Source organism: Lactuca saligna, chromosome 8 (genome assembly GCF_052625555.1).
Source record: "Lactuca saligna cultivar CGN05327 chromosome 8, ASM5262555v1, whole genome shotgun sequence".
Lineage (NCBI taxonomy): Eukaryota > Viridiplantae > Streptophyta > Magnoliopsida > Asterales > Asteraceae > Lactuca > Lactuca saligna.
This window is the reverse complement of record NC_136424.1, coordinates 82235789-82260975: the sequence shown is the minus strand read 5'-3', so window position 1 is coordinate 82260975 and position 25187 is coordinate 82235789. Positions and strand designations below refer to the sequence as shown.

The following is a 25187-nucleotide window of genomic DNA, read 5'->3' as shown; positions in this document are numbered from 1 at the left end:
CTTTTATCCCAACAACAGAGAAATCAACAATTATTTAACAAAATTACATGTGATCTTCATATTTGTCTAGTATATTTTGTTGACAAAAATATCATACGTTTGTTACATAAAATCTTTATTGATTGGACTGATTCGAGTTGTATTAGGATCAAACAGGAATATATATATTTTCTAATAAGAATCAAAATCAGTCGTATTGACACTATTCTGTCCATTTCTTTTCTGATATTCAAAAGAAACTTATCTTTCTATCAACCCTTGTCTTTCTTTTGTATTATTTTTGCTTTCTATTAAATCTAGATTTAGAAAAACTTGATATTCAAAAGAAACTTATCTGTCACATTGTTTAAAAAGTTACACACTTTAATTTAAAGGCAATCCAAGCAGCATCCACGATGATAAGTAGTGCCAATCAATCAAATTCTGCTGTTCCCCACCCTTGACCTACCAATATAATAAATAAAAAAAAAACTACCATCTCTAAGAAACATTACATCTCATCATATTTAAAAAGTGGATCATATCATATAACATCAGAATATAGTTCACAACTCTGCAACCATTACATAAACATGGTCCAGGTTCACTCTTCTCCAATGCATAATTCTTTCAGTCAAAAAAAAAAAAAAAAAAAAACACAGTGTCTTCATCCGATTCATAAAAAAACAACAAGATGAAACACCCACACACAACAAGTTTCTCTAAAGTTTGAAGTTATCATCATGTCCATAAAACCATCAACAACATATGCTTTAAAAGCTTACAGATTAAGAGCTTGAGCATGATGACGAATGTGATCATCAATGAAAGATGCAACGAAATAATAGGAGTGATCATAACCAGGCTGCATACGCAACAAAAGTGGAGCTTTCACATTCCTACATGCCTCATCAAACTTGTTTGGCAACAACTGATTCTCATGCAAAAACTTGTCATCATCTCCCTACACAAACAATAATAAACAAATTTATAAGACCAAGGGGGATGTTAACAAATTAAATATAATTGAAAAAGATCAATTTCAATTTCCAAATTTCTACCTGGTCAATCATGATTGTAGCTGCAACATCATTGAACTTTTTAATCAGGCAAGTTGCATCGTATTCCTGCATATATTTTATGAGTTATTTCAATGACTATGAACACATGTTTCTTGTTGCTAAATGCAAGAATTTATATATATACCTCCCAAGCAGTCTTATCATCACCCAAATAGTTTGTGAATGCCTTTTGACCCCATGGACAATTAATGGGATTCACAATAGGTGCAAATGCTGACACTGACTGCAAAAAGAAGAATTAAGATGAAGAAAAAGATCACAATGAAGTGGATATGAAACATCAAACATACCTTGTATTTGTCTAGGTTTTTTAAATAGATTGTAAGTGCTCCATGTCCACCCATAGAGTGACCACTTATGGATGCCCTTGATGTATCAAGCTGAGGGAAGTTATCACTTAGAAGTTGTGGAAGTTCCTTGACTATGTAGTCATACATTTGCCAGTTCTTCCATTTCTCTACAGTAGCATTGAGATAAAATCCAGCACCTGAAATAAATGTAAACATTTTAAGTCAAACTTCTTGTTTGTAGTTATATATTATTTGGACAAAGAAGAGAGACAAAGACATTAACTAATAACTAATAATATTAATATAAAGTTTTTGATATCTTGTAACATACCAACGCCAAAATCATAACTGTCTGCTTCCCCCTCCACATTTAGGCCTCCTATATCAGAACAAAAAGAGCTAGTAATTTCCATGATCTTAAGTAAAAACCAGATATATGAAAAAAGGTTTCAAATGAAAAAAAAAAATGGGTGAATTACTTGGAGATGTATCTGGAACAATCAAAGCAATGCCTTCAGTTGATGCAACTCGCTGAGCACCTGACTTTATAATGAAGTTTTCATCATTGCAAGTAAGACCAGAGAGCCAGTATAGTACCTAAACCATAACCAAATATTGAAGTCTGTTAGAACCCTTTTACCAAACAAGGAATGAAATCTGTGTTGAAATTTATTAAAAGATAACAATATGTATTCTTTTTTCTTCTTTCTGGCTGTATGTATGTGTGGTTAAAGGCAGATATATATGATTTCTTGCATGGATTTGTATATTAACATAGATCCCCTTTTCATCCCTCTATGTTTAGCCCTAGTGATTATACTTTTTGTTTTCCCAAACATCTAAAGCAACTATGATCAAAATAACTAAACTGCACAAACCCCCGATCGAAAACCCTAAATCAAAACGGTAAAACAACGATCTAATAACAAGTGTCATAAAATCTAAAACATTTTTAAAATGTAAGCATGTAATCAAAATAAGGATCAACGAGTTATTGACTTATACGGTGAAGTAGATTTACAGGGAATCTTTGGTCAGGAGAAGTTGAGGGAGGGAAATAGATGTGGAAGTTCATAGAGCAACCGAGGGTCGGGGATTGATGCTTGTATCGTTTGTTGAAACCTTCAAACATTTTGGAGCTGCCGATTTCCGTTGGTTTGCTGCTCGCCATCGTTGTTGCTTTGGTTGTGCGTTTTGGATTTGTTGGTGAGAGATGATGAGATGAGTGCTAAATGCTAGTGAGAAAAAGGGATTTTATATGTGGGGAGTCGAGCTCGCTATAAACCACATAAGCATACTTACACCTGTTTAGATTGATAAGGTGGGCGTCTCTTCTCAATAATTTTGCAAGTTTAGGTGATTCTATTATCTGAAAAAAATAAAATAAATAAATAAATAATAATAATAATAATAATAATAATAATAATAATAATAATAATAATGTGGATGCCAAAGTGTTTGGGATATCTTGCAAAAGAACTTTTGGAAAAAGTTCCAAAAAGTCACGTTTTCCTAATTTTTTCAAAAAGTTAGTTTTCACTTTTTAAAAAATCTAAAAGGAGCTTTCAAGAAGCTTTTTCTAAACATCTTTTGCATGTTATCTTTTCCCAAAAGTTCTTTTCCCTCTCAAAAATATATCCCAAACACCCCCTTTTTGTCCAAAATGGTTTGGATTAATATAGGACTTCAAAACTTTCATTTTGTTATGATTTTTTTGTTTAATGTATTCTAATTTCTTTTTAAAATGATAGATTTGTCCCGTTAATATGATTTTCTTCATTTTCTTATTTATTTTTCTGATTTTTAGATTTAATAAAAAAAACAAGAAAATAAAAATAAAAATAAATTTACCCATAATAAACCCCACCCCACCAAGATATCTCTCTCTAATACTTCGCCAAAAACCACCCCTACTGTTGGAAACCACCGTCACCACCAGAAACCATCACCATTTTCACCAAAAATCGTCATCGTCGCCGTTGGAATATTTGAAAGACAACGTGGACCTCTTCGTCGGAACACCTTCGATCTGAAAACCCTCGCTGCAAATTTTCCATATATGTTTGACATTGGAGCCATCACCCTCTTTCTCAAGTCGTCATTCTCCAGTTCGATTTCTAGCAGACTGTGATGGTGGTTTCCAAGTGATTTGCACGTGTTTACAAATATGGGTACCCCATTGCATCGTCCTCGACGAATTGTGGCTCAAGTAATTATGGCTCAATTTTGTCCTTCTCTGCACGAGTGTCCTTCTTCGGTGATGTCATATAATGCAAGAGTTATTTTCCATTTTTTCTGGTGGAGATGAAGGACGATGGATATTTCCGGATCTATTCTGGTGGTCGTTCGACGGCTTCAAAGAAGGAAGTGAGAATAGGAAAAGTCATTTGGGACCTAGAGTTTTCAAAGCGTAAATCGCCTCAAATCTGGAAAGACGAAAATGAAAAAGCAATGGTAGTAGTTTTAGATCTATGAAAAAGACGAAGAGGAAACCATCACCGGAAGTTCAGATCAATGATTTATTAATATATTACATGATTAATATATCAATTAGATATAGTAATAATTAATTAAGAGTTAATAATAATTAATTTTGGATTAAATAGAATTAAATAAATGTGCAATGGCTGATGTAATAGCCCAAAACCAAGATAAAAATTTTTATTTTTAAATAAGAAATATAGTCATTATATTGTTCCAAAATCCATTACATAAGTAATAATATCAATAAGTGCGGAAAATGGTAAGTGGAGAATGTTGTGCCATCACGTCGGGCCCTTCCCCTTAGTACTGGAAGTACCTGAAAACATAAATACAAATTGTAAGAAAAAGTTTAGTCAATTTCCCTAGAGAACCACATACCAATCATAAATAAGATAGTCTTATGGGTCGAACCATGGTCTTACTAGCAATTTCTTGTCGAGGGCCAAATCTCAGTCTTACAAACAATTGCCACGGGCCAGATCCTGGTCTTAAGTCTTTTATATAATTGTCACGGGTCAGATCCTAATCTTTCATATAGTTGCCACGGGGACAAATCATGGTCTTTCATACAATTGTCAGGGGTCAAATCCTGGTCTTTCATACACACATCTCAAATATAGCTAACAACCTATATCATAAATACTGGGTTGGCCTTGGTATCTTCGACCCATCGATGTAGTGAGAAAACTCACCTTACAGGCAGACAGAAAGCTGAACCGACACGTTGCTCCAAAACTCACACTACCAATTACATTTACAATTAAAAACCACCAAAACTCAGACTACCATTCAAAATACCTAAAATGCCCCTAGGTCAAACCCTAGACAAAACCAGGTCAAAGTTAACCGGGTTGACACAGTCAGTTTGCGGGGCATACTCCTCGTGTATACAGGGCATGCCTCACAGTTGACCGAAGGACGGGGAGCTGACCTCGTGCGCTCAGTGTACCCTTCGGTACACCCTATGTACGAGGCTGCTTGCCAACTTCTTAACCAAGTGCTTAATTCCTTAAGCATTCACATGCAAACTTCAGATCCAGGTCACATAAGATGTCCTAAGCCATAAATTTTCCAACTTTATCGCCTAAAATGGCTATTAAGTCCTTAAAACCCAATAACCCTAGCCTATTATCCCATTAAGACCATCTAACACTTGCATGGGGGAAAACTAGTGACCAAGAACCCAACTTTATGACTTAGCACCCCTATAAACTTCTGAAAGGACAAGGGGTACTATATGCTGGATCCAAAGCCTTGAGTGCAACACCACCACTTCAATGTTCTTCCTTCTACTCCAAGAGCTCCAAAAATGCACCAAAATGGCCCCAACAAGCTGAAATCTAGGTGTTACAACTGAGCAACAATTATTCAATAATTGAACAAAATAGATGATCTAGAATCCTCCTAGCCTTAGACGGTTTTGGAGGCTCTTGATAGAGCTTCTGGAAACATCCAACTAGTAAAAGGGAACTAGATCATTACTGATTTGAAATATAATTATTTTAAGTTCAAATGTAGGATTTTTGGGATAATCATGAAGCTATATAAAGGGGATAATGTTGGATTACTGTCTAAGTCCATAACTATAATTGGTAAGACTTGACCCGACCCAACATGGTCCATTTGGGTTGCATGGCATCATGCACTTGGATAGATTATAATGAGAGAAATAACACTTAAGGTTGATTAATATATTATAAGTTCTAATATATTAATAGGATTATTTAATTAGTATTGATCAAGAATTAATCTAGAATTAATCAAGTGATCAAAAGAAGACTAATTAAATATATGGGTTGATTGTGTAAATCATCCATACTTGTATAGTGGGCTAATGCTCCATGGATTATCAAGTTGGGCTAAAACCCATATGATGCTCCATGGATGCTCCATTGTGTATTTGAACCCATGGATCCAAGGAAATGGAAAGCCATGACAATTAGGGTTTACCCTAATTGTAACAACTATATAAGATCATATTCTCTAACAAAATCGGCCACTAAGTTAGAAAGAGAAGGGCTAGCCGATTTTAGAAGTGCTCAAGTTTCTCTCAAGTTATTCCAAGTGTATTTGGTGTTGTGTGAACCATTTGAGGTGTCACACTTGGGGCACTAGGCACTCAAGCTTCATGAGGATATTCTACATCAAAGAGGTATGTATTCTATCTTGTTATATTCATTGTTTTGTATGCTAGATTAGGATAATACCTTGGATGTTCATATTTGGATGTATAATAGAGAAAACATAGATCCAAGGTATTTAGGGTTGCATGTACACTTAGGAGTGTTAGAATGCTCAAAAACCCAACAGTGGTATCAGAACCTAGGCTTGTTTTCTTGTTATACTTGCAAAATTGGCTAAAAAATCGAGTTGTGTTGCTGTTTGCACAGCAGACTCGCTGAGTCCATGAAGGGACTCGTCGAGTCCAAGGCAAAATGCATCCAACTCGCCGAGTTGGTTTGTGCACTCAACAAGTTGGACCCCCTGACAGCATATATTCGACTTTTTTTTGCTAGAATTAGACTAGGAACATTACCCTAAGTTGTTTTTGGACTATAAACTTGTTTTTGATGTGGTAATGTTCATGCTAATCCAATTTCAAAGATAATTGTCAAAAGTTTCATGTTTTGTATTAGTTTAAAGTGTTACTCTAATTTCATAAAAAAGGTTGATTTCAATTATCTTGTTCATATGAGTTGCTTAGATTAATAGAAAATGTTGATTGATTATGTGTGTTTGATCCATTTTAATCTAAGAGATTATTCCAAAGTGTGTTTATGTAACTTGTCCTCAAGTTATATGAAAATTCACATTTAAGAATCATAAAACTCATAATAGTTGGCAAAGGTTACAAAATGAAGAGTCTAGTTCTAGTTAAATGGTTTTATGACTCCATAACTTTCCTCAAGTTATGGAGGTTCAAGAGTCCCTTCATTAAATAATAAATAAATAAAATGTAACCTTAATTAGTTCCATAAGTTACAATAAAAAAAAAGTTATTTTTTTCATTAATTAATTTAAAGTCTTCCATAACTTGTCCTCAAGTTATGGAACCTGAAGAGTCTTTTAATTAAAACTACTTTATGGAATTAATTAGTTTTGAATAGTTTCAAAACTTGCCCTCAAGTTTTGGAATTTGAAAAGTTTCTGTAACACTCCATTTCCAAGGCAAACCCAAAAATCTGAAGATGGGTGTTAAGCATTATTTTATTCCGATATATGTATATATTTAAATAAGAGTTTAGTAAAAAGTGTGTAATTGGCATTATAATTTGTTTGGAGGTCTAAAGAGTGCTCCCAGGGTTCGTAGTGGGAAGAATATTTGAACATATGGCTAAGGGATAATCAATTGGGCTTGTTTTGTAGTTTTTGTTTTCAACTTATATTGGAAATATTTCGTAGAGGAGGGGATATTTGGTAAATTTGGAGATAATTTGAAAGAATTATGAAATAAGAGGGTCCTTTAATACATTTTAGAAACTTAGCTTGAATGGAATTTTTGGGTAAAGGGGTTATATGTGTAAGGTGACCAAACATCAAGGACTATTTATGCCTATCTGCAAAAATTAAGCATATGGTCCCCCTGTAAGCGACAGAGCGTGAGGAAGGGAGTTGTCTCCTGCTCCTGTTGCTTCACCTGCATCATCGAGTTATATAAGGAACAAACCCTTAGATAGAATGAAGAATATGTGTGTTCACTGGCGGCGAGAGAGGGTGAGAGACATCAAAGTTGTAAAGGAATGAGGTGAAATAAAAAGAACTGTGAGGAAGGAGCTGCCATCCTTGGGCTTCTTCGCCGGTCAAAACTCTCACTGGAGCATTAGTTGAGAGAGAGAGAGAGAGGTGGGTGATTATTTAGCGAGAATGGGATCATTCCTTCAGCTCAAAATCTGCTCAATACCGTGACCTGGTGGGGTTGTTGTTTGCGTTATTCTCCAGCATTGTGTAGACCTCCGACAAATCCCGTGTGTCCTCCAAAGCAGTGAAGGTCGGTAAGACTCAATTCATCCTTTGATTTCTTATCTCCCATTGGTGAATTCGATTAGGGAGAGATTAATTGATGGGTTTAATCCCGTTTTCTTGGCCTAATGACTCTCCGGCGATTGGCTTGGGACCTCCAGCAACACAGTAGGGGAGAGGCAAGGTGCTAGTCTTCGATTCTTCGATAGCCAGAAAGAAGTTGAGGAATCAAAAACGGTCAGGGTGTGGGTCCGTGCAATTCTTAACTTGGTTGTGGAGGTTGCGGATCTAATGAACGAAGATTCAACCAATTGAGGAACTTCTCTTGTGCACCGCCTGGAAGCTAGGTACGCTATTTGAACCTTGCTGGGCCTTTAATGGATTGGTGATCAAGTTAGCTAATGGGCTGGTGGCATGTAATTGATTTTATGAATTAAGCTTATTTTAGACGATAATTTATCTAAAGGGGTGATAACTTATGGCCGTGAAATCCGCTTGTAATTTAAAGAAATGATAATTTGCATATATATAGACTGAATTACGTGAAAACTTAGCCAATGAACTAATTGGCACGCGAATGGGTTAGAAGACCCTAATTTTGGATATGTGGGCCTTGGACTTATCGGGACCCACTTTTAGGCCATTGGAATGGAATTGTGTGATTAAGCCCAATCTCGCCATATGACTTATTTAAAAGAATGATGGACTTAATGGATTAAGTCCTTAGAGGAATAATTCCTTAATGGGTTAAGTAGGAAACTTAACCCTAATCGGCATTTTATGTGAAACCCTAACTTCACTTGGGTTTATTATTGGGCCTTTCTATTGGGCCTTAATGATTGGATTATTAATGGGCCATCCAAGAATAATTAAAATAATTTAATGGGCCTAGGGTAAGTCCCATGTAAGGGGTTGGGCCCAATTTGGAAAATTAGGCCATATGCTGGGCTTTGATTCCTAGTTCACTTTGGGCCTATGGTTTGGGCCTTGGACTTGAATAAAGCCAATCTTAGGGTAATGTAGTAATTATCCAAGTATGTATTTATGGTTATGTCTTGGGACCCAATTATTAATTGGGTGTTATTTTGGTGTTGACAGTTCGGGAATCTGTCATCCAGCAGCTGGGGTTGAGTCTGCGGGACTTCAGCAGTATGAGGTGAGTTACCTTCCAGTATCGGTGGGTCTACGGCCACAATGTCGGCCCACCAGTAGGAGTTGTATGTTAGATGATTGTCTTTGTGATATCATGTAGGTTTGCTACTACCCGATATGTTATATGCTGGCATGATATGTTGTATGTGATAGTAGTAGAGTTCGGTTGTTAGGACCGAAGGGTAGTTCGGACACCCCAGATATGTCTGATAGTATGTTTGTGTTATGATATTTGTGATAGTAGCTGAGTGTGGGCAAGGCCCGTATCTCAGAGATAGTGGAGTGTGGGCGAGGCCCGTACCTCCATGAGTGTGGGTGAGGCCCATATCTCCTAGCTATTTAGTATATGATTGTATATACTTGTATGCTATGGTTTAGTGGCTGAGTGTGGGCGAGGCCCGTATCTCAGAGATAGTGGAGTGTGGGCAAGGCCCGTATCTCCTAGCTAGCGGAGTGTGGGTGAGGCCCGTACCTCCATGAGCATGGGCGAGGCCCGTATCTCCTAGCTGTTAATTATATGATTGTATGGTATGTGGTATGATGGGGGAACTCACTAAGCTTCGTGCTTACGGTTTTCCGTTTTAGTTTCAGGTACTTCGTGTTTAAAGGAAAGGAGCCGGCTTGATCGCAGCGCATCACACTATGGTTTTCCGCACAAGAGATCTTTGGGATTACACTCTGATATTGTTTTATGATAACATGTTTGATTACTTCTACTTTGGTTTTGACATGACATAATATTACAGATGTTTTATTACGTTGTTGGTTTTAAAATGACGTAATTAGAAATGAAATTTTTGGCCTTGAAATTTGGGATGTTACAGTTTCACTTATGAATACTTTAATTCTAAGTTAGCCCTTAGAGTTTTAAAAGTTAAAATTCAACCCTTATACTCTATAATATTATAAGTTAATAATATTTATATATATGTATAAGAGTAAAAGTCAGTCTTACCGTTAGTAGGCCTCATTCACGAAGTTGGTCTATAAGGGGGTATAAGGTTACTGCCTATAAAATGGCAGTTTAATAGGTGTCCACTCTCACCCACCGCTTCCTTGACTAGTGGAGGGTCGTTAGCCGAACGGGTAGGACAAAGACTATAAGTTCTTCCTTCATTAAAAGTATTAATGATAAATACTAAGTAATTAAACACTTATAATTCCCAATCTTAGTTACTTGGGAAAGTGTGAATAAGGTGCTAACCCATGAAATTACACTTGGAACTTTGCTTAAGTCGATTGGTGGAGCGTGTGTGGTTTACCGACACACTAGCTTGATTTAACAAGGTAGGCAAAGGGTTTCTTAAAGTTTAATCATAGGCCGGTGGAGCGTGTGTGGTTTACCGACACATCGGTTGGGTGATAAACATTTAAGAGTACCAAGTAATTTGCATGGTTACTTCACACCTTGTTTTGTGATCCTCGGTATCCCAGTCACAAAATCTGAAGGGCACATTTAAGATTGAAACATGCCATTGAGAAGTTCAATGAATCTCAAAAGATCTAGGAGTTTCAAATCCAATTAAAACTTAATTATATTTCGTTTTTCATGGTGGAAATTGGTAAATCGTCATTTACCTACCTTCAACTATTTTATAACTTGGATTACGGCATCCCTCTTCCAGTTATAAATAGGTTGTTGGGTCCTAGTCTTAATATTTAATATTGGGTGTTATATTAAGGACTTAAATCAACTAAACTTGAATATCTCCCAAAATATGTCTAAGTTCAGACATCTATGATCTTCCTAAATCTCTTGGAACTTCACTTCCTCCACCTCCTCCAATTATTCTCCCTAACCCACAAGATCAAGGTCACTCAAACCCTATTGGCAAGGCAAGGTCTAGGTGTTATCACATCTTGGATATGAAGTCACATATTGACAAGCCAGGAGAGTTGGGTGTCAAAGTCTTGAGAAAGTTGGATGTTCAATCACTTTCTAAGTCACATAGTGAGTTCCTTTGGGACTCCTATGCAACAGACCATGATACGGCCCTTAATAATCTTATCTATTTGATTGGTACTACTGAATCAGCAATGATTTGGAAGGCTAGTAAAGCAAATTTGATTAAAAAATCAACTTCCCAAAACTTTATGGAAAGGAACAACAGTGACACTGGAAATCCAGAAAAAGCATTCTCTTCCCAATGGAAAGGGATTGGCCATAGTCAACTTGGTTGACAAAATGGTAAAAAGAAAGGCTAAGTTTGAGATAGTCCCATGTACTATTACCTAAGGGTCCATATGTTTCTATTGCCAAAGGAAGGGGCCTTGGTTACGAAGCTGTCAAACTTACCTAAGAATGTTAAAGTCAATAAGTTTGACTCTACTTCAGGTAAAGTCCATTGTCTAACTCTGTTAAGCTCCTATTTGGATATTCTTATTGCATAATGTGACTAAGTCACATGGTGATGTTATAAGAATCAAAGAAAAAAAGAGAAAGCTTAAAGGAAGTATATGCTGCTTCAGATTGCGAAGATGGACTTCGATCGCATCAGAATTTTGAAACTGTTACTTAGGAGTTATGACACATTGCTTAGGAATATATAACAACAAGGTTTTCATATGAATTGTAAGGATAAGTTTTTCCGCAAAGTTTTTAAAATAAAAGGAAATTTTTTATTTTATTTATTTTAAGAATCCTTACAATGGCATTTGTGAAGAAAAAAAATTGTTGTTTATATGATTTCATTGCTAGTAATATAGGAAAATGGTTTTGATTCTTTCATTTGTGGTACTGTCTAAATTTACCAAATAAAGAAAGTTTCTCATCACCCAAGTTTCAATTGGACCGAAACTTGGAATCATGCAAGTTGTATAATATGATGAATGAGAACTTTCAAGCATTGGAAAATTAAGACTAATTACTTGTTCACATGAATGTGTGAGTTAAGTAAAGGACTAAGGGATCGAGTACACAGTCTTGTGCACTGATCAAGCCCACCACAAATAATCATTAAGACTATTCGTCATGATTTACTAAAGTTTAGTAAATATGGTTATACTTATAGGCTTAAGTGTAATTCTGATACATTGGAAAACTTTCGATGTATGGCAGAACGAATGAGAAGAATCAAATTAGGCAGAAGGATAAAAGTTTCTCAAATCTGAAAAGATGGGAGAGTAATTTAGTATCATGTTATATGATCATCTTAATGATTAAGAGACCTTATCGCAATTCATCCTCTAAGTGCATTCTAATAGCTAAGAAGAGGAGCTATGAATTATTGAAGTGGTCAAATCAAGAAGATGAGTCATACTTCGTTTCAAAACAAGTCTTAGAGTCATACTCCAAGACTGTAACTTGAGTGACATATCTTAAAGAAAGGTTTAAAAACACGTGTCAAATGTAAAGAGTAGAAGTGTCCTACTCTTGTACATTTGAATTTGGTAAGTTGTGATGTTTTGGATAAAATAAAGACCAACTTAGGCCAATTGTGTGAAGTGTTTGTCTTGATAAAGAATCCGCACTATCCCTTGAATATTTGACAAGAGAGTCTTATATGTCAAGAGGGACAGTGTGAGTCTTAAAGGTCTTGAAAGTCTCAAGAACTAATCAAGAATAAAACCTGAGGTTCTTCACTAGCACACGACTTGAGGTTTATAACCTATCGTGTTGACATATTATGTGCCCATTCCAGTTAAAGTTGGCTTTGCATATAAGTTCTTAGAGTTCTCAATTGGTTTCATAACAACTTGGAAGCAATGGCAAGCCATGTACTGCCAGGTGACAAGAAGTTAAAATTGCATAAGTTCAGTCCATATATGTTTGGATTTGTTATTATCCGTGTCTTGTGACTAAGGTTGTGACAAATTCATATGGGCAGGAACTCATACACCATAAAAATCTAAGTGTCATAATGTTTCTCTCTGATTCATGAAAATGATGGTGAGGAAACACTTTCACTAAGTAGATTTTTAAGTAGATAGTAATCTTTGCATTCTCAAAGTCGTTAGTAGTGTACACTAACATGGACTTATGAGAAATAGCAAAGGTCTAACCAATTGAGACTATGATTACGACATTCCTTTTCATAGTTCTGAAATTGTTTAGACACACATGTGATTTCTGAGTACATGTCAAAGTTAGTGGGAGAATAAGTGTTATGCTAATAATCATCATGTTAGTGGGAGCATGATAATTATGATAAGAATTGCAAGTTAGCAATGTTAATTATAGAAAACAAAAGTTTCAATTCATGAGGTTGCAGGGGTTGAAAAGGTTGTTTTACTATAATTAAGGGAGAGGAAATTATACTTCATTTCAATTATGAAGAGCTTAGATTGAGTTTATAATCATTCTAAAGAGCTTATATTGAGATTTTAATCACCTTTAGTCAATAATATATGTTGGATTGGTTCAACTTAAGAAAATTCTATATATTACGTTCTCAAAATTCGATTATGATTACGACATCCCTTTTCATAGTAAAATTTTGAGAATATGGCAATCAAAAATTATTATGGCAAAAGACTGGTCTAGAACCATGTCTAGAATTGGATATGACTAAAGTGATTAAGAAGTTGTCGAGGATAATCTAAGGTTTACCAAAGATTGGTTGCTCAAGGACAGTTGGAAGTATAGTGTGAATTTTGGAAGGGCCATATTGACATAGTCTGAAAAGAGGCAACTCTTGTTCAGAAGTAGTAGTCAAAATGTGAATATAGAGTTGTCTCTATAGATAGAAGCAATCTGTGTAAGATTAGAAAGAACTTAGTGCAAGAAGCATGTTCAAAGCAATGCATACTTTGAACATAAGGCTTTGTGTCCATGGAGCAGGTCTTCATTGGAATACCCTGTAATGGTTGTTGACAAGTCTTTGTGACTTTGTACACATTCATTGCAAGAGGGTAGTGCATTTAAGTTTAAAATCTAACAATTTTCGATTTGGGAGTGTGAAATTAGAATCATTGAAAGTTTGGTCAATTGGTTTCTTTCACAAAAGTAAGGATCATAGACAAACATAGAGTGCATACTTGGTGTATGGCAAAGATATTGTTTAGAAAAACATAGTGTACATGCTTGGAGCATGGGACAACTAGTGTTTTTAATTCAAGTATAAAGTTGATAAAACCGAAACAATGAATAATGAGTAATCATATGGTGATAAATAAAAGGTGTTTTATTTATATTCATAGGTTTGATACCATATTAGATTCAATTATTCTTGTGTTTCATTTTGCATGTTTTGACTTCCAGAATAACTAGGTCGTTCTTCCTGATTGATTAAGTTATTCAAACCATCTACAGTCGGTCATATGTTGGAAGTAGATATGAATCAAGATTGTCATGGGTTGGCTTGTAGAGGTCCAAGTTGGTGGACAAAGTTGTGCTACAACACTCATGAGTGCTCATAAGTTCTGAGTATTGGATTCAACCCGCGCTCATTTGAATCACTTCATGGATTTTATCACGAGTGATCATGAGACGATAATATATTATATTCTTCAAACCTAGAGATATGAGTTGTTACTATGAGTTGGTTATACATTGATTGCATGAAACCACATTGGTAACTCGATGTTATAAAACGTGCCTGTGTGTATGATTCAACAAGTAGTAGAACAAGCCATATGGGTCGAAGTTTATCCATTCCTTTTACCTTCGGGATAAAAGCGATATCTGTGGGCCCCTCGATGATTTAATGATGATACATGTGAGTGCTTGGCCAAGCCAGGACTGATTTGATTTGTTCAATCAGTCAGTCGTCATAAATCGGAAATCGGGAAACAAAAGATGGACATAGAGAATGATTGACAATCCATGTCCCAATCCATATGATATCTAGAATGGAGGAATGTATGATCACTTATCTAATGGACAAGTCATTGACAAAGGTCAGAGATCATCGGCAAGGTCAGAGTTTGACAGAAGCCTTTATGAGCTACGATTGTCGGTCGGTTCTTGAGGTCATTCGCAATAATAGTTTTAGACTTATCCAAGTGGGAGACTGTTGGATTAATGTCTAAGTCCATAACTATAATTGGTAAGACTTGACCCGACCCGACATGGTCCATTTGGGTTGCATGGCATCATGCACTTGGATAGACTTTAATGAGAGAAATAACACTTAAGGTTGATTAATATATTATAAGTTCTAATATATTAATAGGATTATTTAATTAGTATTGATCAAGAATTAATCTAGAATTAATTAAGTGATCAAAAAAAGACTAATTAAATATAAGGGTTGATTGTGTAAATAATCCATACTTGTATAGTGGGCTAATGCTTCATGGATTATCAAGTTGGGCTAAAACCCATATGATGCTCCATGGATGCTCCATTGTGTATTTGAACCCATGGATCCAAGGAAATGGAAAGCCATGACAATTAGGGTTTACCCTAATTGTAACAACTATATAAGATCATATTCTCTAACAAAATCGGCCACTAAGTTAGAAAGAGAAGGGCTAGCCGATTTTAGAAGTGCTCAAGTTTCTCTCAAGTTATTCCAAGTGTATTTGGTGTTGTGTGAACCATTTGAGGTGTCACACTTGGGGCACTAGGCACTCATGCTTCATGAGGACATTCTACATCAAAGAGGTATGTATTCTATCTTGTTATATTCATTGTTTTGTATGCTAGATTAGGATAATACCTTGGATGTTCATATTTGCATGTATAATAGAGAAAACATAGATCCAAGGTATTTAGGGTTGCATGTAAACTTAGGAGTGTTAGAATGCTCATAAACCCAACAAATAACCCCTTGTGATTTTTGGCCACTCCTAACACACAAGTGAATTTTGAAAATTCTCTCTCTCTCTTTCTCTCTCTCCCCTCTCATTCCTTCAATACTATGGTTTTCTGAGTTTTAGGTTTGACGCATTAGAGGTTGCCATACTTTTGGAGCTAGTTTTTCAATGATACTACAAAGCTTTTGGTTAGCTCGTTTCGAATCAAACAAAAGTTATGTGTTTCTATTCATGAAATTTGATTTCATATGGTTTTTAGTTTTTGTTTCATAAGTATGTTGTTATTAATTGAGAAACGACATATATCCAATTTAGGTTGCTTGTACCCTTAAGAGATAAGTGAAATTCCGCATATACAAATTGATTGTAACCTGAAAACCCGAATAACATCTTGATCTATATTCTTTGATATTAGGCTTATTCATATACATATACAAGTTTCTTAATATTTGTCTAATCCAATTAAGAGCTTATCTACTTCATAATGTCAAAATGATCACTTAATTGATCATAATTCTAACATTTCATTTTCTACTTCTAAATTTAACCCAAACAATGAACTATGCATCCCATACAACCTAATTCATTACAGCCTAATCTCTAATGCATCGATTTAACATTACCATTAGTTAGGGTTTCAAACCATAACTTCTCATTTATAGATTTCACTTTAGGAATCACATAGAGAGCTTGTTCAAAGCTCCTAAACACTCTTAATGACATCAATAACAAGCTTCCTTAAAGTAATTTTTCACATCTAAGTCAAATTGAATAATCACCGTTAAATACCTAAAAGCTCAAAGATAAAGAAGATGATTACCTTATGAGGTTTCAGTGTCTAATCCAAGCCACAAGCACCCTTGGTCACTTCTTGATCCTTCTCCAAATCTCAAAATCGCCATAGCTTGGGTATGGAGGGTTTGGGGGTGCATTATGATGATAATGAATGCTTAACAACCTTTAATCTATTTGCGAAACTGCTATGTGGTGGGTCTCTCAGAGTATCATGGTGCGTCTAATGAACTTACGATCATCCTCTAACTAAGGCGCAATGACTTTCCACAACAACATTCTACTTTTGCCATCATGACGTGGTGCCTATTCACCATGTTGTGGTGCAAAGTAGGTTGCCTACCACTTACAATTAAAGAGTCTCGTCTAAATCATCATCATCCATCACAGCTTCGTGGCAATCTATTTACCGCATCGCGGTACCTAGAGATCGGCAAAGTGCATTGTGGATTCAACTCCAACTTTGGAGATATTTTCTCATATCTTCTAACCTTCATAACTTCTAACTCTTAAACCCGTTTTCTATGATCTTTATATTCTCATGAAGGTGGGAACATACTCTACAAGTCTGCTAAGTCATTTCTCACTAAATTAATACGGGTCTTAATTTATTAAGTAACAAACTTGACCCAAAAAGAATAATACCCATTTTACTATAACAACCCAAAAATCTTGATAAAAATTTTCATTGAAAGAATGTAACATCCCGAAATTCAAGGCCAAAAATTTTATTTTAATTAAGTTAATATAAGAAGACCGATAGTATAAAAACATCCATAGTGTCATCCCATATCAAAATCAATATGTCAATAATCAAAACATGTCATAGTGAAACATCATCAGAGTATAATCCCAAAGATCTCATGTGCGGAAAACATAGTGTGATACGCTATGATCATGTTGGCTCCTTTCTTTTTCAAGACGAAGTACTTGAAACAAAAATTGAAAACCGTAAGCATGAAGCTTAGTGAGTTGCCCCATATACCACATACCATACATATCAACATACTGCATAGCATATCTGGGTGTTGGCCTACCCCTTCGGTCTCTTTCAATCGGATACTGTCTAGCATATAAGCACATAAATCACATACTGACATACATAACCATGAGCCATACATACAATTCATATATCATAATCAAATAGGATGCTATGTGCCAATACATAGTCTTGCCATTATGCCAAAGGTCGCCATGTGGTCTTTCTTGTAAAGTCGGGGGCCACCCCCTGGGTCTTATAGACAAGTGCCAAAAGTCACCTCCTGGTCTTCCATGCAAGCATTACAAAGACAAATATCATACATACTACTATACTTAGCCAATTAGCATACTGTGTGCCAGGAGCCACCTCCTGGTCATTCTATAATGCCTAGGGCTAACCCCCAAGTCTTCCTATCATACATAATAACATATACTATGCCAGGAGCCGCCTCCTAGTCTTTCATACATAATGCCTAGGGCTAACCCCCAGGCTTTCCTACTATACATAAACCACATGGGTCGGCATTGGTGTCTTTGACCATACAAACAGTGAGGAGACTCACCCCACACTGCTGAAGTCCCTCGGAAAAACTCTAGCCGCTGGATGACAGATTCATGAACTGTCAACATCAAAATAACACCCAATTAATAATTGGGTTCCTACACATAACCATAAGTCCATTCTTGGGGTAAAAGACTACTTTACCCCCAACTTAGCTTGATTCAAGCCCAAGGCCCAATCCAAAGGTCCAAAAGTCAAACAATGAACCAAAGCCTAACATATGGCCCAATTTTCCAAATTGGGCCCAAACCTCTACATGGTTGATGTGTGAAACAAACTAGTTTTAATCCTACTAATTTAGACACAAAATAACACACACTAAAGGTAGTGTACCTATCGATTAGTAATATAGTTCAAGCAAGTAGGGTATCGAACATAGGGAACGGTAAACAATTAAAATAAATATTAATATTATCTAAATAAAACAAGTAAAAAAAGAGTTTTCTCTAGTTTTGCAAGACTAGAAACTTAAATACTTTACTAACACGCAAACTAAGCAACTAATAGCTAAGAAAACAAAGATCAAATAAATTCAATGATTAAAAAGGCCTTCTGTTTAGGTTCGAATCATTTGTTCCCATGGATGATTTTATGGTAAATATATCAGATTAATTCTTCATTGGTTACCGACTAAAGTGATTAGATTCACATTCTTTATAGCTAATCCTTAGAAAACAGATTAATTCAAGCAATGGCTAGTTGTCTAAATTAATGAATTTCCTAGTTTGTTGATTCAGGTTTAGAAAGACTTGTAATTAGCTAATCAAATTGGTGATTCAATTAACCTCTTGTTGATGGTGTATCACATAAGCTCACACATTAACTTACCTATCTTCAAGTTAATTCTAGTTTCACATTCGTTATTCCTAGACATACAACTATGTGGTCACGTAAATCATATGAAATTAGCAACTAAGAGATGTTCATACAACTTAATTACTGATTTATTAATAGAATAATAGTTATTGTTAACACATAAGGTTATTTAACAAGCTTAATAAAACGTAATCACCAATTAAAATTAATCCTAATCAAATAATCAATCCATGTTCACAAATTCATCTACCTAAACAGAAGTTATGAGTTTTTAGCTCATAATTACAGCAGAAACAAGCTCAAAAACGAAATCAATTGGTAAAAACATAGTTCAAACAAGAGATTAGGTAAGAGTAAACTTGATTTTGACTTGATTCTCCTTAAAATTGAATGTAGGGTTGATTCCCTTGCTTCGCACGCTCCAGCAGCACCTTTAGTCGACAATTGGCCTCCAAGGGTTCATCTATATGCTAGGGTATCGATCTGAAAGTCCCTTTATATAGATTTTCACAAAACAGGGGCTACTCGGCGAGTCCAGTGACCTACTCGGCGAGTCCGTCACTTAAAACCCGTGTACGGCAAGTCAGCACGTCCAGAATCGCGAAACTTCTGACCAACTCGTCGAGTTGATGTCCTACTCGTCGATTCCATTTGGAATCAGCATTTTCTCAAAACATGAAAGTCGTCTAAAATTGTGTCTAGTTTTCAGAACATTTTGAATCTCGTTAATCGGAGTTACAGTTCATGATATATGGCCAAAACACTGACGAGGGGTCAAGCTGTCCAACAACATCCTTCTTTCTTCAAAATCCAAGATCCAAGCGTCAAATCGCTAGTTCTGCTTCCTTTTCCATCCGAGCATGTAATTATTGCTGAAAATGAAATTCTAAACTAATTAAGCACCTTTTTTTTCATTAAATGAGACAAAATCAACATAAAGTATTAAGATCATGCATGAATTTTATAACTAAATATGCCCATATCAATGGTCTTCCTAAAGGCCCAACCATTGATTCTAGTCAAACATTTGGCATTCCGAGGGTCCAATATCTCATAATCATCAAGGCCCAGTTATGGCCTATCTATGGCCCAAATTTTCAAATAGGGCCCAACCCGTTACATGGGCCTTACCTTAAAGCACATCCAAATATTCTAGTCCATATACTTGTTCTTGGATGTCCCATCAATAGCCCAATCACCAAATCCCAATAGAAAGGCCCCACTTAACGCCCAAAGAAAATTAGGGTTTTCACATAAAATGACGATTAGGGTTAAGTGTTCCTACTTAACCCATTAAGGACTTAATCCATTAAGTCCGTCAATCCACTAGGTTAAACATACAACGTGATCGGGCTTAATTCAAAATTCCAATCCAATGGTCCAAAATGCGGGTTCCGATAGTTCCGAAACTAGCATATCCAAAATTAGGGTTTTCTAAACCCTAATTAGGGTTTCCAATCACATCGCGATCCAATTAGTCCATTAGTTAATCTTTTAGGTTTATTAATGTTAATTAAGTCGGGCACCACCCACTACTACCTCGGGTAGTCGTGGTCAATGGCAGCTCATGGCAGTGGCCACCTCCTCGCGATATTGGTGGTTATGATTCTAAACATAGCAATCCAATCACATAATGTACACCGCCACCCAACATGGTGGCTGGTGGCGGCAGAAAACGGCATCCACCACCTCACGGTGGTGGTGGTGGTTGTGGGTTTCCTTTAGGATTTTCATCTAAATAATGTACATACAACATATTATCAAAAGAAATACACACATAATATAACATACACATGCACACACATAGCCACCCTTGTGGTGGCAGACGGTGGTCGGAGGTGCTAGCCACCACCTCACGGTGGTGGTGGTGGCTTCTCTTGATGTTGTCCTGCCAAACAAAACACACACACTCCTTCTATTTGCAAAATGAACCCAGCCACCCACCTGGTGGCGTATGGCGACGACAGCGACACGGGAAGGCGGGCAACAGCGGTGTTGACGGCGGTAGCCACCATGGTTGGCCACCATAGTGGTTCTTTACGACTTGCGTTCATCAGAAATGTACACACCAACACAGCCACCTCATGGCGACGTAAGGAAGTCAAAGGAGGACATCACGATGACATTTCAATGGCGAGGCAGGAGGCGGTGGTCGGTCCCGGCAATGCAATAGCAACTACAACGCCGGACCAGTCTCTCCGTTCTCCATTCTGACGTGACATCAATGTGGGTATTCGTCAATCTTCAATATTGTCGGCAACAATGGTGATGGTGAATGCTTAGTGATTATCAACCCAACAATGGTGGTCGACTCCGACATCAACAAGTAAGGAGGCAGCTGGAGGGAGTGGGGGTATAAGGTGGCGAGTGAGTGAAGCTTTAGGGTTAAGGTTACGGGGTGATGGGTTATATACCCTATTATATACAACTTCCCCCATATTTACATTTCCATCCCCTCCATCCTAATTCCTTTTAAATAAAGTCCATAATTTACCCTTTTAACCCTCAGCATTCCGAATTTATTTCAATTTAGGTCCAATGCTTACCAAACAACCCTCCTCTCTGAGAATCCTTTACAAAACTAATCCAGAAATTACCTTTTAATCCCGGAATTACACTTAGCTTCAAAAAATCTAACTTATGACATGTTCAACCCTCCCTTCTCTAAACATTACAATTTAAGTCCCCAATTTACTCTTTAGTCCTTGCTTCCTAAACTTTGCTATAATAAAGACCCCAAATTTTCAGGAATTATGTCATTTGGCCCTTATGACACACACTCGTAACTTATTACGAATTTAAGGCTACTATTCATTTATTAATTTTATCCATTTATTTTTTAATAAACAGGATATTACAAAGACTATCATATCCATTCATTAAATTGTTTCAAAACCATCACTAAATATAATATCAAAAACATCATATTACAATTACTGAAAATGTGGAAATCATGCGGGGAGGATGTTGTGTCATCTTGTCGGGCCCTACCTTTTCGAACCGGAAGTACCTGAAACCATAAACATAAAATGTAAGCATAAAGCCTAGTGAGTTTCCCCAAAGTACCACATGCCAATCATACAAATGGGTTTGACCCTAGGGTGTGTTCCAACCCAATACGCATATATAGGCCCAGCCTTGGAGTGTATTTCAGCCCGATCAACACATATGGGGCCTACCCTAGGGCCTCGCCCTGGGGTGTCTTTCAACCCAATCAGATAATAGTGGGCCCCGCCCTAGGGTCCATTTCAACCTAAACATGCTATAGTGGGCCCCATTTTGGGGTTTATTTCAATCCAACCATGCAAACACATATAACTTACATAACAACTGTCATCCTACTTAACACGGTAATGGGCCGGAATTGGTGCCTTCGACCCATGGATATAGTAAGAAAACTCACCTCATAGATGAATAATAAGATGAAACCACACACTGCTTCGAAACCAACTTTACCACTCACCTTTACAAATAACAGTGACCAGAACTCAAGTATAACTCAAAATACCCCTAAGTCAAACTTGGTCAATATCTTTGTCAGGGTCAAAATTCAATCGATTCAAATCCATTGGATAAAGCCCTAACATAGGGTGTCACGTCGTGACTAATCCTTGGTGAGATTCGACCAGGTCTGATCCCAACAACTCGCTCCCGACTCAGATAACTCAACCATGAATTCTTATTGAATTGACCTTGCGATGTGGGAATCACAGAGTCACGTCGTGAGTCACAATAACTCAACGATATATGAGGTTAATCTTTGGTCACATTGTGAGACTTGATATATCACGTCGTGACTACAGTCTGAAGCCAAAAGTCAAGATTTGAAGTCCTTATCTTGTTAATACATTGCATCAATCTCATCAGAAGCTAATGGGGACCCCTAAGGTCCATAAAAATGTTTGCTTTATGTTCATGCTTACACCATGCATGACCTAACCCATTATAGGTTAAAAGGTAGAAAAATATGCATCAAACTCTCATGCATGGCTCTTATACTTCATCAACTTCATATCTAGACAATACGATGATCAAGGTGTAACATCCAAATTTTCAACCTAAATTTGTCATTTTTAACCTCATAATAAAACATGTATCATAAAACACATCACAAGAAAACCATAAGGTCAAAATACAAATCCATATAAAGAATCATAGTGTCCCAAAATATTCGGTAACAAAATCTCCAAGCGAATGTATACAATCAACCCTTCGCTTTCCTACGATCCTCAAAAGTACCTGAAACACATTTAATCAATAACTATAACCATAAAGCTTAGTGAGTTCCCCAAGATATCACATACAACACAACAACCCTGGACACTACTCGAAGTATCAATTGGCAAACAGCATGCCTTGTGGGTTATCAGCAACCCTAAAGACTACCCGAAGTCTCAACATATATAAACAACACATACATAGTAATATCAATTAGACCCAGTTGGTCATCACATGTATATATACAACTATTCTATCACCCATCTAAGAATAAGTGAGGAGACTCACCTGATGCTGATGACTAATAAAACCTACACCCGAACTGCCAGAACTAGACTCTGCCTAATTAAATACACTAATTAACATTAATTAATAATTAAGGTATTTTCACACACATTACTAAGCCCAAGTCAATTCTAGTCCACACTTAGAGTAAAAAACCATTTTACCCTTCACAAATCCCTTAGCATCCACCTAATACTCAATTGTTCAATTTCTACAAAAGTTAACTTGGTCAGCACGTTAAGCATACATGTGTTAGGCATAGAGCACATCACTAGAAAATGGGCTTGTATAAGGATACATGGGGCATATCCAAGCGTACACTCAACATATGTAACTGTTCCCACAATCTTCATGCAAAACGTCTTAATCCTTATGACGTTCATTCTAAACACAGATTTGGCCCCTAAATAACATCTTAATTCATAAAGTCTCATACTTTAAGCCTTTTCATAACTGTAAGGGGGCAAAAACTCAAAACTCATAAGTTTTAATTCATAAAAACCTCCAAAAATCTTGCATGGAAGAAAGGAAATGGCCAAGCTAGCATTTTTATGACTCACGACATCTTAGAATATCTGAAAGGACACCTTAATAACTCTGGAGTACTCCATACTCACAAAGATCCAAGCTTTAGGACAAAAACAACCAAAATAAAATACTAAACAAGATCTGTTTAAACAAGCTCCAATATTTGAACTTTATACCTTGAAAGGGTGCACAAGAGGATGAAGTTTCTAGATCTACAAGCTAGAGTGCACCACCACCTCTTGAATGATCTTCTTCCAAACACCAAACTCTCAAGATTCACTTTCCAAGCTTCAAATCTCCCACACACAAGCTAGGGTTTTGTTCTAGGGTTTAGAAGGAGTGGAGGTTAGATGGGAGGATGTACAAACAAGGGATAAGATTATTAAATAGGGGTCACACCCTAAAATTTAAGGTTTAGCATCCATGCGAGTATGCCCGAAGTACTCACATGTACGCCTAACATACTCCCATCCGCCTTGACTTCCTTGAAGATTTACGGCTGACGTACAAAGCTAGTATACCTAGCGTAAGTGGCCACAATGCAATTTTAATAACTTCATGGGCTGAAAATAAAGTAACTGACAAAGTACGTTACACAAGGAACCCTTAGGATCCATAAAGTTGCTAACTTTATGGATTTACTTCAATCAAGATTACTTCAATCAAGCATGCTTAACATGAAGAAATATGGACCTTTAATACTTACAAAGGTCTAATAGTAATCCACAATATGAAATAAAGTTTGAACCTTTAATACTTACAAAGCTCTAATAGTAAGAAAATATGATGATGATGATGATGATGATACTTTGCCCACTCCACCACTAGAGCACTTATTTCCTCTTCTTCTTTCCTTCTTCAAGCTAGAAAAATGCACCAAAAATGACTAAGGGATTCAAGAATGATCGATATCAGGGTTTCTGGAGGCTTAGAGTGTGAGGGAGGTTGAGGGTGAACAACCTTAGCCCTCTCATTCCGTTAAACACCAAAAAAATAGGGTTTTGGTCATTAGACCACTCTCACATCGTGAGCAACAAGGTATCATGTTGTGAGACTCAAGGAATGCAGGTCAACAAGTCAACCCTAGCTCACGACGTGAGAGGCATTGCTCACGTCGTGACTTCATCCAAAAGCAAAAGAAAACCTCGAAATCATGCACCTTAAAACTAAATGTTACAACTCTCCTCCACTTGAATCTCACTTCACCCTTGAAACCCTATGCCTCTAAAATATCGGGGTAGTGCTCCCTCATCTCGGTCTTAGGTCCTAAGTCCATTCAGAACCTTTCTTATGATGCCACTGCACCTTCACTAGATTTACCTCCTTGTTGATAAAGGTCTTCGTCTTTCGGTCGAGAAT

At 36.6% G+C, this 25187-nt stretch overlaps 1 protein-coding gene across 2 annotated transcripts; it reads right to left on the bottom strand.

Moving 5' to 3' along the window:
• Positions 1-297: 297 nt before the first annotated feature.
• On the bottom strand, positions 298-2625 carry SFGH (S-formylglutathione hydrolase). Of its 2 annotated transcripts, XM_078970593.1 has the most exons (8): positions 2373-2625; positions 1831-1948; positions 1683-1730; positions 1352-1548; positions 1186-1284; positions 1041-1106; positions 765-943; positions 298-444 (listed from the first exon to the last, which is right to left on the bottom strand). In XM_078970593.1, exons 1-8 carry the CDS (start codon positions 2520-2522, stop codon positions 417-419), a joined length of 885 nt encoding a protein of 294 aa, XP_078826719.1. In that variant the 5' UTR covers positions 2523-2625; the 3' UTR covers positions 298-416. The 2 variants fall into 2 exon arrangements, with proteins under 2 accessions (XP_078826719.1, XP_078826720.1); XM_078970594.1 differs by lacking the exon at positions 298-444 and having other exon boundaries at positions 628-943.
• Positions 2626-25187: the final 22562 nt, after the last annotated feature.